The sequence below is a fragment of the Ambystoma mexicanum genome, chromosome 1p, assembly GCF_040938575.1.
Source record: "Ambystoma mexicanum isolate Mex_15411 chromosome 1p, UKY_AmexF1_1, whole genome shotgun sequence".
In the NCBI taxonomy this organism is placed as follows: domain Eukaryota; kingdom Metazoa; phylum Chordata; class Amphibia; order Caudata; family Ambystomatidae; genus Ambystoma; species Ambystoma mexicanum.
The window spans coordinates 345855706-345871048 of NC_090921.1; the positions used below are offsets into that span (position 1 = coordinate 345855706).

The window sequence follows — 15343 nt, forward strand, 5'->3', positions numbered from 1 at the left end:
ACCAGTTCTACTGCATCGTCAAATGAAGAATAATGGACCCTGCACTTCTCCTTGGCTATGTCGTCGTTAACAGACGCACCTTCAGGGAAGGAAAGGTGCTGTATGAGGCAAAACTGACCCTCCTCCCTCTTTGGTACCAATCCCAGGGGTGACACTACCAAATTCTCCAATGGCAGGGAGGTGAAAGGGCCTGCCACCCTCCCCAGCTTGACCTCCTTAGCCACCTTTTGTGCCACAACCTCAGGCATTCTCAATGCTGATTTTAAATTGTCTGCTTCCCTGCTCCCCACCGCCCCCTCGTAAAGGATCTTGAACCCCCACCTGAAACCTTCCCACCAGGGGAGTTGCTAGGTCTGGAAAAGACCGGGGGCTAAGCTGATGTCAGAACTGTTGGGACTGGGGGCTAGCTAGTCTTTTGGCTGTAGCTCCTGAGATTCTATCCGGGGCTACAACCAAAAGATCAGGGGCTATAGCCCCCTTAGCCCCCCCTAGCAACGCCCCTGCTTCCCACAAAAATTTAGCGTTGGCGCTATTGTGATATGTATTTAGGAAAGGAATAAATACATGCAGGAGTACGGGTGTGGGCAAGTGAGTCTCAATGAGGCTTGGCCTTCTCCTTGGGTTTAGCGCTACCCCTCTGTTTCCGCTTGCCGGCGGAGGACCTGTGGTTCCCTGCATTTTTGCCTCCCGTGTGTTTAAATCTGCAGATTTTGCACAAAGGGGCATTACCCCTCCTCAAATTTCCAGCAAACTGCCTGCTCCCCCTGGTAACTGGGCTGACTATTCCAGGAGGAGCGCCCGCGAAAGGACCCCCTTCTCCGGTCCCCGTAAGACCCACAATCTCTTTTATAATGAGGCTGCTCACCATGTGCCTTGTCCCCAGTCTCCCTTGAGGGTACCATGAACTCAGTGTACCTCCTGACAGCCACCTCATCCCAGGATATTGCAGGCCAAACCTGCATTTTAAGCCTGAAACCCCTGTCATATTTTAACCAAGCGTCGTCGCCATAGGTCAAGTATAGTGTATGGACATACTGTTCATATGCAAATAATGCCCCTGCATCCTGTGGGAATTTTTCTATCATGATGGATGCCAGTATCCTGAAAGCTGCCAACCAATTGTGGATGGTCTCCTCTACCTTGGTCTTCTCCCTGTCCTTCTTCTCCCTCTCTTTTTCAGACAATTTGCGCAAGCCACCCACCGGCTCTATGTCCAATAAGCAAAAGATCTAAAAAAAAATCCTTCTGCCAAATCCTCTCCTTGTAGGCCAAAGGAATGTGCCAGACCAAAGAGTTCCCCGCTACCCACACAAGGGCAAAGCCCGGCATCGCCCTCCCATACTGCGTGGCATCACCCCACACCATACCCTGTCTCTGGCTGGCTGCTGGTGTTGCAATCAGCTGCAGTAAATGACTGACCCCCTCTACCCCTGCAGGGGTTTCCCTGGACAGTGTGGCTGCTTGATTACCCCACACTACCCCCTGTCCTTGGATGCCTGCCAGTGTTGCTAACACCTGCTGTAGCTGGCTAACCCCCCGACAGGGTTTTCCTGGGTATTGAGGAGGCTTGACTCATGCCCCTGGGGCTCGTCACCGCCCCTAATCCCCCAGCCTCTGAGTCTCACGCTGCTGGTGCAAGGCCTCAGCATTCCTCCCCACTTGGTTAAAAGCATTTACATTTCTGCACAACATTTGACAATTTCCCCCATTTCCCCGTGCATGAACATACCTTTAACCTGCTCCAAAGACGCAGGTCCCACTGCTGCCACCACAGCCGGATTGGACACAGGCGTGCTGGGTGCACTGACGCTAATCCTTGGAACCTCTGCAGGTAAGGGCGCCGGATTGGCCACAGGCTCCTGCTCTCTCCCCCTGCCTCTAGCCCCTGGTGTATTCTGCTTCTTGGCGCCTCTGCCTGCTGCCTACTGGCTTTAGCCTTTGCGGTCAAGGTCCTCTTCCTTTTAGCTGTAGATTTCTCTCCCTCACTGGGTCCGCTTTCCTCTTCCTCTTCTATGGCCTGGATCTCCTGCATCACCACGTCAGCTGTAAAGTTAGGGAACAATAATGGTGATTGAGCCCTTTGGCTTGATCCTGCTGATTCGCCGTCCAGCTGTGTTGCCACCATATACAACCAATTTGGCCCATGCTTGGCAGCTGCCATCCGCGCCATCAATATGAACTGCTCCAGATCCTTATCAGGGCAGCAGAACCCTGGCGTGCCCTGAGCCTCAGTGTACATTTCTTCCTTGTTGCAGCGGCCTCCTGGCACACGCACTACAGAAGCTTTTACTTAGCAGCAGCATGCCCAGAAATGCCCGCTCGTCTCTGTAAGTGGCACGGATAGCACATGTAATTAGCACACGGTTTGATTGAAAGTTGTGTCCCGGCTCCGCAGTGTTAGTGTAGTAATGTCCAAAGCAGCACAGTTTTTCTTAATAAATAATTACACCCCTAGGCGGCCCTGGTGTAAAGAGTCACATGCGGCACAGTTTTTCTTCATAACAATTACACCCCAAGGCGGCCTGGGTGTACACAACCAAATGCGGCACAGCTTTTCACCCCAACGCGACTCGGATTCAAATGTCCTCACTCGCCGACAGCGGCACTGTAATTTCACCCCGAATGTGTTAAGCCCGGAGGGCCTACGTAATAAAACAGGCACACCGAGAGTAGGGAATGCGTCCTCTTTATTCGTATACACTTTCTTTCTGCCCCCCAGGCACTCCCTCCTCCAACGTCACGCGTCACGTGACCGAGCCACGTGACTCGACCTGTGTCTCTTAAAGAGACACTCAGTGTAACATCACCCCCGGACAAATGTCCTTACAACAACAACATTAACACTCTTCAACTAGGCGCGTCGGTTTCTTCACGACCCGATGGGGTCGACCGTTGGCGGCTTCTCCTGGATCATCTTCTAGCTCTTGTACTCTCCTCACTCCTGGGCGAGCTAAAAATCTCGGTGGTGACCACAGCGAGTCTCTCAGGTCCATAGGTATTGGTTCCGGATCCGGGGGATCTCGCTCCTGCTGGCCCTGAACGGTGGTGAGTTTGAACTGTGAGCAGTTCCGAGTTATTTCCCGTTCTTCATTTTCAGCTGTTACCATGGTTCCTTTGGTGGCCGTCACGAGAAACGGCTGTGGGGAGAACCTTGGGTCAGTCTTTTTGACCATCGTCTGTTGGACCAGTACTTCATCTCCTACCTGGATCTCTTTCGGGCGAGCACCTCTTTTCTCATCTGTTCGGACGCGGGCCCGTTCCTTCTGTTCCGCATCTCGCATTAGGACTTCCGGATCTGCTTCCGGCTTGTTGTTGTCTTATGATGCGAGTGCGAACTTGGTATTTTACCATCATCTCAGCCGGCGTCCTGTTTGTGGCCTCGTGCGGCGTGTTTCGATAGTCCCGAAGCATTCTGCACAGAGCCTGGTGAGGGTCAACATTTTCGAGTCTGGCTCTTTGTAGGGTCTTCTTGATCGAAGACATGAATCTTTCGGCCATCCCGTTGGCTTGTGGCCATCTTGGTGTAATCTTCTGGTGTCTGAACCCCAGATGCTTGGCGAAAGTTGCGAAGTCGTGACCACAGAACGGCGGGCCGTTGTCCGACTTGATGACTTCTGGTATGCCCCACTCACTCACGACCTCATCGAAGACAGCTGCTATGTGGGCGAAGGCTGTTGACGGTGACTTTTTCACAATTGGGAAGCGAGAGTGCTCGTCAATGAACAGTAGTAGGTATTCGCCAGACTCGAGGGGCCCATAAAAGTCTATTGCCACTCTTTCCCATGGGTGATCGGGGATCTGCAGTGACTGTAGTGGTGCGGGGGCTTCGGCCCTAGCTGTGCATTGACATGCCATGCAGTTTCGTACCCATCGATCTACTAGGGCGTCAAGGAATGGGAACCATACATGGCACCGAAGTTGTCGTTTGGTGTTGTCTGCCCCGCGATGGCCTTCATGGGCTGTCTTTATGATGTCCGATCGTAGGGCTGCTGGGATTATTATTCTACACCCTCTAAGGAGTATGGACTTGTCCTTGACGGCTAGTTCGGTATGAACTTTTGCCAACCTTTCCAGTTCATCTCGATTCGCATCCGGATGTTCCGTTAGAAGTTTCCTGTATGACTTCCATCTGTTGTGTTCTGTGAGGTTGATAGCCAACGCTATGGATGGATCAGCAGCTGACGCCTCAGCGACTGTCTCGAGTGAAATTGCCGGGGGAAGTGCGTTTGTGGTGACATAGCTGATGTATTCTACATCTCCCTTTCGCTGTGTGGCTTTTCCTGTGGGGTGTCTCGACAAGTAGTCCGCTGGGTTGTGTTCCCCCCCCGGTCGATGAATTATGTGATAGTCGTATTCCTGCAGGCGGATACCCCACCGTTCAATTCGTGGCGGCATCTTCGTTCGCGGGTTGCCGAACAGTGATAGGAGGGCTTGATGGTCCGTTATTAGAGTAAACTTTTTTCCTATGACAAAGTTGTGGAAATGTTCGCATGCCCAGACTGCTGCTAGGCTTTCCTTTTCCGCCTGCGAATATGCGGACTCAGGTTTCGAGAGGGCTCTGCTGGCATAGGCCACCACATGTCTCGGGTGGGTGTCTGTACCGTTTGTTTGGGCGAGGATGGCACCCAGCCCGACTGGACTTGCATCGACCACGATCTCAGTGTGCCAGGAGGGGTCAAAGTAGGCAAGTTTCCTGGCTTCCGCTAGGTGTTGCTTGATGGAGTCGAACGCATCTTGGCAATCAGCCGTCCAGGCGAAGAGCATCTCTTTTTGAAGGAGTTTCCTGAGCGGTTCCGTGATTGTGGCATAATGGGGTATGTATCTCGCGCAGTAACCTGCCATCCCCAGAAACGATCGCACGTCCGCTATTTGCCTTGGTTCTTGTAGGCTGAAGATTGTCGCCACCTTGTCGGGATCCGGTGTCATTCCATCTGCGGAGAATATGTGGCCAAAGAACTTCAGCTTGGTCTTGCTGAATCGACATTTGTCGACATTGAGTGTGAGTCCAGCGTCTTGAATGGCTTTGCAGGTGGCGCGGAGAGCTACATCGTGTTCCTCCTTTGACTTGCCGAATACTAGGATGTCGTCGCTGTAGTTAAGTGCTCCTCTGATTGGGCGAATGATTTGCCTGATGGTTTCGTGGAAGATCTCTGCGGCCGATGAAATGCCAAAGTTGAGGCGCTTGTACCGGAATAAACCATCGTGTGTGGCGAATGTTGTTATGCCTCTGGATTCTGGATGAAGTACCAGTTGGTGGTAACCCTGGTTGAGGTCCAGTTTTGAGAAAAGGGTGGACTTGTTTATCTGGACGATCATGTCCTCGATTCGGGGCCCGGGGTGTCGCTCACGCTGGATTGCGGTGTTGGCGACGCGCATGTCGACGCAGAGTCTGAGCTGTCCCCCCTCTTTTGGCACGATGACTAGTGGGGAGACCCACGGGGTCGGGCCCACTGCTGGTTCAATTATGTCATTTTCTAGGAGCTGTTGGAGTTCAGCTGACACGGCGGCTTGGAGGTGGAACCCGACTCTCCTCGGGTGCTGGGGGACCGGGCGAACCGCGGGGTCAATGTGCAATTTAACTGAGGGTCCTTTCAATTTTCCTAGGCCCTTGCAGATGAGGGGGAATTCCTTCACGATGGCGTCTTTTGATATCACGTCCATCTCTCTGGGTTCCGCTTGGATATTTGACACGCTCTCTTTCGCTACTTGAGTTGGTTCTGATGAGTGGATCAAGTCACCATCTCGGACGTGAATGTCTATGAGTCCCAGGGAGGAGGCCGTCCTGTAGCTAAGGAGGCACCTTCCTTTCGTTGGGCTGCGAATTACGTGTATGCTTGTTGTTGTGGCATGATTGCCGTGAACGAGGTGGCGGGTGAAGAAGCCAATTGATTGTAGTGGAGTGTCGGCGCCCCATTGATATATCTTGGACTCAGACGGCACTAAGGTGGGTTTCTTGGGGATTTGGTGGAACTCCTTTTCTCCCATTATGTTGACCGTTGCTCCTGAGTCAACCAGGAAACAGAATTGGTGGCCTCCTATTTCCATTGGTATCTTGGGTGCCTCGCGTGCTTGTCCTTCGTCCATGATGAGGTTGACGTATTCATCTTGCCGATAGTGATCAAACTGATACCCTTCCTCTTCGGGGAGCTGTTGGTGTTGGTCCACCTCATAGTGAGAGATGGGCGCTGGGGGCCCGTCGTATTCATCTCTAATGCGGGATACCTGTTCATATTGTCCGTCGCCTTGGGGTTCTTCCGAAGGGTAGACGTCTTCAACTACCCTGACATACCTTCTCGGGTTTTGTTGAAACGGGCGCGACGGATAGCCTTGGCTTTGTGGATTCCTGTAAGGTATTTTGAATTGTGGGGCGACCGGCGGTCTTTGAGTTGGGAACGGTTTGCCCTCTCTGCAGACTGATTGGAAGTGTCCCTCTCTCCCGCAGTTGCCGCATTTCTGGGACAATGCGGGGCATGTCCCTGCATGGGGATACGGCATTCCACAACGGTAGCACTGGCGTTGCATTCTCGGAATAGTTGAGTAGGGGAGGTTGGGTCCTCTCTCTGTCGTCCTGGCGTTGTTGGCCTGCATGGCCGCGATCACCTCGTTGTTATCATGCTTGGAGGAGGCGGTGCCAGTTATCTGCGTCACTTGCTTTTCGACTCTCTCGAGGATCCTTGGCATCTGGCTGACTTCATCGATCGTGACGGGTGTTTTTAAGAGTTGCTTCTTTAGCGTTTGAGATACGCACCCTTCTATCACTCGCAATCTAATGGCTTCATCTAGGGAGAATGCGTGGAACTGGCAGTTTGCACCTTTTATTCGTAGGCGGGTGATAAACTCGTCAACCGTTTCATCTGCCCTCTGTTTGCACTGATAGTCCCTGTTGGGTTCAATCACCAGTCTTTTGTTCAGTGCTGCAATAAGGGCTGGGAAGTCTGCTTGCTCTGCCTGTGGGATGGTTTTCAGTAGTATTTTAATGTCATTCCCTGCGAGGTTCAGAAACATGCTGCGTAGTCTTGGGGATTTCTCTTCTCCCGCGGCGTCAATGAAGGTGTTGAAATCTTCCAACCACTCGACCCACCTTGGGCCTTTGTCCGCCTGTGGCATCATGGAGAAGGGGGGTGGCATGCGCCATGCTGTGGTTGCTGTGTTCCCCGCTGGGGCGGGGGGACCCGGGGCCTGCTGATCTTGGGGTGCGCTCATGGTAACGGTGAGCGGTGCCGTTCACTTGTGCCTGTCCCTGGGGGACCGTTGCTCTGGTGGCAGGTGCTGTGGGCTAGCGGGCAGCGCGGGGTGACACCCACCTTTCACCGGGGTCCCGGTGGCGGTCTCCGGAGCCTGTATGGTATGGCGGGCGGGTGGTCGTACCCTCGACGTCGGTCTCTGGCTGTGGGTGGCCGGGCCTAGGTCAGGCGTGCTGGTGGGTGCCTGGGCCTGGGCCTGCTGCTGGGTTGGGCCTGGGATCAGGCTTGACGCTAGAGCCCCCGTGGAGCTGGGCCTGGGATCAGGCTTGTCAGGCTTGACGCTGGAGTCCCCTTGGAGCTGGGCCTGGGATCAGGCTTGTCTCTGTAGCATGCGTGGAGGGTTCGTTTTACTATTGAAGAAAAAAAAAAATTTTTTTTTTTTTTTTTCTCGTCGTGGACCGCACACGCGCCCTTCCTGCGTGTCGTGGGACCCTCGGAGGGGTGAGTTGCTGGTGGGCCGGGATCGGCGTGTCGTAGGAGCCGGAGTGGAGGAGGAGGCGAGCGCTCGCAGGTCGAGTCTTTTCGGCACCCGACTTGCACTGCGGAGCTCGGGTGGCGCCGTGGGCGAAGAGGAGGAGGAGGAGGACTCGGCGGCCCTGGAAGACGCCTCGTCGCCAGTTGTTAAGCCCGGAGGGCCTACGTAATAAAACAGGCACACCGAGAGTAGGGAATGCGTCCTCTTTATTCGTATACACTTTCTTTCTGCCCCCCAGGCACTCCCTCCTCCAACGTCACGCGTCACGTGACCGAGCCACGTGACTCGACCTGTGTCTCTTAAAGAGACACTCAGTGTAACAGAATGCAGCCCAGGATGGCTAGTCGCTCACCTCTTACACCGCCTTGCACACCATGCTCCAGTCACGTCTCGCTCCCTTGCCGCTTCGTTCTAAGGGCACCCGTTTCTGATCACGTCTCCGCAGGCACCGGCTTGCTGTGGTCTTCCTTGCCACAGCTCCCCCGCGCTACACGGACACACGCAGCAACCCTGCCCCTCAGACAGGCACGACACGAGCAGTGTCCACTTCTTTCCGGCATCGTCCTGGAACCAAAATGAAAAACTGCTCAAGCTGGAATCTGAAAACAAAAAACAACAGGTCCTCCGATGTAGCGGGTGTCCTACTGCTCGAGCTGGAATCTCCTGCAGAAGGAAGCTCGGTGGCTTATATGCTTCCCTATTGTTTCCCTTTGCGGGCATTTTCTAGGTTTCGCAGGTTTCCCGCCCGCCCCTCAGCATACTTGCCAACCCTACAGATTTAGGCAGTATGCTACTGCTTTTGAAGCAGTCCTACCGCTTACAGATTTCAGTGACAGATCCTACTGCTTTTTACAGTGGCAGGTAATTTATAGGATTCTAAGGCAGGCCCAAGGACAAAGCATGCAACACATTAGTCTGTTTTACAGTGGGTTGGTAGGCGATTACTTTGATGGGGCTCAGACCAATCCACTGACCTGACAGCTACTTGACTCTGTCTTGCACTCTTGCCGGGATAACCCTTAGCTGAACCACCAGTGAAGGCAAGTGGCAGAGTGTAACACCATCACACAGCATCTGCTTATCAGACTCGGGGGTTATCAGTCGCCATGTCAATCAGTGTTCAACCATAGCTCTCAACCATTTGTTTTGCAAAGGCGGGTGAAGTCACCCAATTTTGGTTTTGGCTGGTGAGACGCCCATTGGAATGAATGGGCGTGCAGGAGTATTGGCGGGTGAGTCAGCCCTTTACAAGGCTGGTGAGACCCGCCAAAAGCGTGTGAGTTGAGAGGTATGGTTCAACTTGCGATAAATATGTATTTGCTGGGCTGCTGCTACGGAGAAGTGGCAACCGTTACCTCCCAGCTCTGTGTGATTACCTTCTGTGAAGTTAGATCATTGAATTTGGTGTTAAGTTACCATTCTGAATTATACATTTTTAACATTTGAACATCTTTCCATGTTGTGCTGTTTGATGGGTTGTGTATTTTAGAATGCTTCAATGGTGCCAACAATGTATGTTTTGTATTTTCCTGTGATGTCATTGTTATGGGAATTATTATGTTTGAAAGTTGAAAAATCCTACATCTTTTTGGTCACAGAATGTTGGCAAGTATGCCTCAGGACGCTTCCTGCACACCTCCCCCTTACCCGGGGGGGGGGGGGGGAGGAGAGGACCCTGTCCACGTTATTAGGGCGCCTCCTCCATGCTTACGTCGTCACCTCCATACCTTCTGGGAAGGGTGAAGTTAGAAAAGGGTTCCTGTCAGTAGAGGCAGGGAATCAAGAGTAAATACAGTGACGACGAAGAGTGGGACTAGGACCAATGAGGATTTCTAGTAAGTTACTTCTGACTTGATCTCAATCAAGTGATTGATCACTTGATCACAATCAAATGATCTCACTTGTCTCACTCACTTCTACTTGAAGCTCATTATGCCAAGCCCCTGGAGCTTTAGCATTTAGCAGATTATTTACTGGTCTGATTTGTGTCCCACGCGTCCTTATAACCTGGCTTTCTTATATACATTATTAGATGTTATGCTACGGTGAATCGGCCGTGTGCCTTTCTAAAAAGACCGCCTTTTTTTCTGTAAACAAATTATTACAACTCTGTGTTTATTTTTTATTAAGGGTGTTGACGCTTCCCTTACTACCTGCATCTGTTTCAAAATAAGCATTTCTTTTATTTCTACACTGTCGGGAAGGTGGGAGTAGGACGGCAGCTCTGCAGTGCTTACTCTCCACCGCAGGTGTCGCTGTAGGAACCTCACAAGACAGTCTACATCTGTCTTACTGGTGTCGCTGATGTTAGCTTCGCATTCTGGGAGTTGCAGTTCAACAGCTGTATTTCACCTCCGGGAAGATGCCTTCTGAACTACAATGCCCAAAATACCTAGCTGCACTGCCCACATGCCAACCTGAGCTGATGCCTGTAGAGTGGAGCCTGGGTTTGCCTTTTGTACAGTGAATATGGGTGTTTAGAGGCGGCAGGATGGCTGCCTGTGATGGGGAGATAGTGTACCAGAAAGACAGTTCCCAGGTAAGGCGGGGATAGGGGGGGTAGAACGGGTTGACTTGGAAAGGACCCAATGGGAGGGAAGCAGGCAACAGTCTGGAGAGCACTGTCTAGTCTGGGGGTGAACAGCCACAATATGCGAAGTACAGAACTGTCTGACAATTGAAGGATAGTCTGGGGATCCCTGCATAGTCTAGTATGTGCTGCTGTTTCTGCAGAGCCGAGAACTGACTAGTAAACATTTTATGTCCTCGAATCATATATTAAAGAGTGGGAATCGGCACTGCATTAGGAGCACCGCTAGTCAAGGTATCACGGCACCATCGGGGGACGACTGTCACAGTCTGTGGTACACAGTCAGACACCTGGGACCACAACGCATTCTGTATCGAGACTGTCTAGATTCCAGAAGAACTGTCTGTCTAGGACCAACTGTATGTCAGCAAAGTACTGATTGGGGGCGCATTGTCTGGGGGAGTACATCATAGTGTGGAGAGCACAGTTTGACAATTTCAGCAACGCAGCGCGGGTGGGGCCATGGGAGCTACAGCGGCCGCAGTTAGGTTAGCACTCTTTATCAAGTACACCACAGTCAAATGAGCGCTCCAGCCTATGCACTATAGCGCGGCGTGTCTGCTATATGTACCCTGGATAGTACACGTGGGTTCAACTAATGACCCTGTCCTAGCTCTATAAGCCTATTGGCACATTGTGTACTAGCAATACAGGTTTAAGTAAAACTTGTTAATTTAATAATGAGTAAAGTACACACAGCGTGTTAGTAAATTTAATTGTGGTTTCGTTTTGTAATTTTATAGCTAGGATGTCTTTTTAAGGTAAGCGTTTTAAACTAAAACCGTTTTAGCGTGAGCTTGCTTCAGGTGCAGTTTTAATGTGAACTTTTTTTGCACAACCAAAAGCATTGTTCCATGTTTTAGCCTGAACCGTGTTGTGTTAAATTAGCTTAAGGTCTTGTTGAAAGAAACTTTGCAGGGCAATTGTATTGTTGTTTCTTGAATGAAGAGGAATGTTTTTTATTGTTTTCCTAGCTGTTTCTGAAGTCAGAATGCAATCAATACCGGCAATTATGGACTGCATGCCGAACATTCTAATTGGCTGAGCAGAGATCAATAATAGCTTCCATGTGCTAATAACCTTTTAGGACTATGTACATCATGGTGCGAAATTGAGGGGAGCTGGGAGCTATTTAGCTCCTGCTTCTAGCACAGTACAGCCTGGTTAGCTTGAAACCAACAGCTACCAGGAGCCACATTTGGCTCCTAGGGCCAACTGGTGCTTTTCCAAACATGTACATGTGTCATTAACTTTGAGAATGTTAACAAAGCAGAGTTAGAACACATCTAACATTCATTTAAACAGGTTCATACAAAATGGATAAAGGGAGCATCCCTGGTAACTGGTTTCCCTGTGGTAGCTCCTGCCTACTGGGTGATGCCCGACACCCAGGAGCTGGTTTTTAGCTCATGCTCATCGAATCTCAATTTAGAACCTTGTACATTCTCTCATTCTCTTGGAAACACAGCACAATCGGGATATATAAATGCAAGCAGGGGACAGAGCATTGCACAGTTTGAGGAACATGTTCCTGGAAGCACAGCACAATATGGTGATCACTAGCCAAAGAGTATCGCACAGATTTTGAAGCACCGTGCAGCCAGACGAAAAACACGTAGTGGGAAACCGCTATCTATAAAGAACAGTTGTGTATTTTTTTTTTTTACCCATCTTAATGCTGCTCATTTTATCACTCTTAGAAGGATGAAGACCTGATTAGACTTGTCAAGATTTGAACCGGTAACTATGAGGTTGTATAAGAGATTATATGGAACTAGTGTGAAGTGTGTAAAGAAAGATATTTTCAGAGTGTTAATGTATTAGGTGGTATATTTTAATGTAATGTTAATAGAATTTTGTTTTCAAAATAAAGAATTAAAAATATAAACAGTAAAGTAGACATGAGATCATAATATAAAGTTTAAAACGTACATGAAGAATATTATTGATATAATACATACCAAAAAATATTACAACACATAATTACATAATACATAAGTACATTAATACAAAATTAACTGGCAAAACCTATATCTTTATTTAAAGTATAGTTCTTTGAAAACAATGTTTTTTGTGAAATGTTTATTACTGTTAGATAATAGCTTTCCGTCCTTGGAACATTGAAGTAGCTTAATTTTGACATCATTAAGGCAACAGCTCCCTGTAGCAGTGATAACAGGCGAAGCAATGTGCGTTTCGGGCAGGTGCATAACTGCATCTGACAAACATACATCTGGCCTTTTATTATAGGTTTTATTATGAAACTTTGGAAGCAGCAAAGCTTGGGGGTCTCTGCACAGCCCGGGTAGGACTGCCTGTGGCCTGACCAGGGCACGCTGTCTTGGAATAATCACAGTTTGGGCGTTGCATTCTAGGTAGCACATCCAAATCTGTGGGTAACAGTTTGGGAAACGAAGCACAGACTGCAAAACAGAACACCATCGCTCTCCTCTACTGTAGTGCTTTGAAGGAGCTTCCTCAATGTGGTAGGATCTATCTAAGGAACCTACATATAAACCAATACTCGCCATTTAGCAAAGATGGGGGCAGAATAATTGCCAAAGAAGTGTGTCTGAGCTGTGCTCTTAGGTGACTTAATTTGAGGGTTCCTGCCTTTGTGTGTTTGGCACTCTTCGAGGATCACAGTGTGGCTGCACAACACAACCTGCATCACGGTCTGCGAAGCACATCACTGTGTGGGAAGGCATCGCATTGTGGGGATTATTGTCTTGGAAAGTGGGAATTTACAGAAGCACGCCTTGGGCGCAAGCACAGGCTCAACATCACAGTACTGTCTGGAGCGCAAAGTGTGGTGTAACAGTGGAAGCACGCACCATTTGTAATCGGTGTGGGTGAAGGACATTACAGTCTGGGGAGCAGTACATGGGTGGAACAGTGCTATCTTGCCCTGTGGTATAATATAGCATCTTAAACCTTGTGAAAAAGACATGGGATAAAGCCAAGGGCCATGAGTTGGCGAAACTTAACTATCCCAAATAATATTGGGCACTCTTGAAGTCTATAATGCTATTGACACACAGGTTATAGAAATATAGATGTTCGTGGTATGGTGATGAAGTGAACAAAATGAGTAGTGAGTAAAGTAAATACCAAAACGTGTTAGTATTTTGTAATATTTAAATATCAAGGCGGTCCTCATAAAACAATCATTTTAATCATAAAGTTGGTTGAACTGGAATAGCAAAAGCCTGTGTCATGTGAAATGGAAAGGAGAGCGGCTTCTTTGTAAGAAAGTTAAAGCATTGATCCCTGTTTTAGTTTACACTTCGGCGTTACTTTGGATTTTGCATGTCACATTTTTTTTTTTTTAATTCTTTTTTTATTAGGCAGCATGGCAGCAAAACAACAGGCGAACAGCGCCCAGCAGGTACAGACTGACAATACAGATCATGAAACAGTCATACGGAGATTGCACATTAGATGACTCAAAAAAAAAAGGAAACCAGAATTACAAACGACATACGGGGAGGGGAGGCTGATCAAAACAAAATGGGGGGAACTCTCAGACTAGTAAGAAAGAGCAGGTGGAGGGGAAGCAGCCGAAGTCATGTCAAGGTCGGACAAGTAGGAGCGGAATCTAAGCCAGATGTCCCTAGGCCTGGAGTGAGTAGGTTGCATGTGAGACCAAGTTTCCTCAGAGTCAGAGGCCCAAGTAACCGCCTTTAACCATTGGGCATGTGTGGGGGGAAAGGGGCGAAGCCAGCAGAGCAGGATGGACCGAACCGCTAAGAGCATGCAGAGGCCAGTCAGTTTTTTAGAGTTACGGGGGAGGCCGGGGAGATCATGGAAGAGACACAATGCTGGAGAAGGATCGATGGGGTGATCGAGCATAGCAGATACCGTCGCGCAAACCGCTCCCCAGAACTGTGTGAGGCGGGGGCAGGACCAGATCATGTGGATGTAGTCTGCGTCATCATGCCCGCATCGAGGGCAACTAGAAGGGTGCTCACTGGACATGCGATGCAATCTAGCCGGAGTATAGTGGAACCTATGCAGCACTTTTAACTGAATGAGTTTGAATCGGGAATTAAAGGACACCCGGTGAGTGCGGTCGCATATATGTTCCCAGCGGTCGTCCGATATTTCCTCCCCCAGGTCCCTCTCCCAAGCCCCCCTGAGTTTAGAAAATTCTGGGGAGGATCTGGACTGCAGCATGGAGTATAACCTAGAGATTTTACCTTTCATGGGTGAGGGGGAAGTGAGTTCCTCAATGGCCGGGTCGTCTGGTGGTAACGCAGGGAATGTTGGATAATTACGCTTAAGGGTTTTACGGAGAGACGTGTATTGGAGCCAGACACTCCGGTCACTCCTCAAGGATAGGGGAAGATCAGTCCACTCGATGAATATGCCCTGGTCAAACACGTCCCGCAGCAGCTCATAGCCTGCCTCGGCCCAGCGACGAACAATAAGTGGTGTGACCTGGGGAACCCCCGGGAGGAAGTTCCAGAGGGGAAGGTTGCCGTGGAAGCCGCGGGCTATTCCAAGCAGCTTCCATGTTTTGGCTAATGCAAGGGATGTACAGGCTACCGGACTCTGTGAGTCCAGCACCTGAGGAGCGGGTTGTATAACCAAAGAGCGGATTTCGCGATCACAGACCGCAAGTTTCTCGAGGCGGACGTGGGGGGGGGGGGTCAGTTGTATTAAACCAATGGGAGATATATTGGATCTGGGATACTAGCCAATATTTGAGAATCAGGGGCACCAAAGCCCCCCCTGGCCATTGGGGTGGACAAGGTCTCATACTTAAGCCGGACCGCTCCCGAGTGCCAAAGGAAGGAGTTAATCGTACGAGTCAAGTCGCGAAAAAAGTCCGCGCCCGGCCACAAGGGTACGTTGGCAAACTTGTAAAGCAGCTGAGGTAACGCCACCATTTTCAATAGACCCATTCTGCCTGCGAGAGAAATATCGGGAGCTAGTCCCATGCTAAAACCTTAACAGACAGGAGTGTAAGGTATTTCCGGAAGTTCTCTTCGAGGGTTAGTGCCTGCTGACGCGTTACTTCTATCCCCAGTT

General features: G+C 50.0%; 1 protein-coding gene across 6 annotated transcripts in view; it reads left to right on the plus strand.

Annotated features, from left to right (window-relative positions):
• The first annotated feature begins 10110 nt into the window (after nt 1-10110).
• LOC138570011 (survival motor neuron protein-like) overlaps nt 10111-15343 on the plus strand; it is a 354362-nt gene continuing 349129 nt past the window's right edge. For all 6 annotated transcript variants that reach the window (XM_069648543.1, XM_069648568.1, XM_069648549.1 and 3 more), the window contains exon 1: nt 10111-10258. In XM_069648543.1, coding sequence (XP_069504644.1) covers nt 10211-10258 — 48 coding nt within the window. In that variant the 5' untranslated portion in view covers nt 10111-10210. The remainder of the gene's footprint in view (nt 10259-15343) is intronic.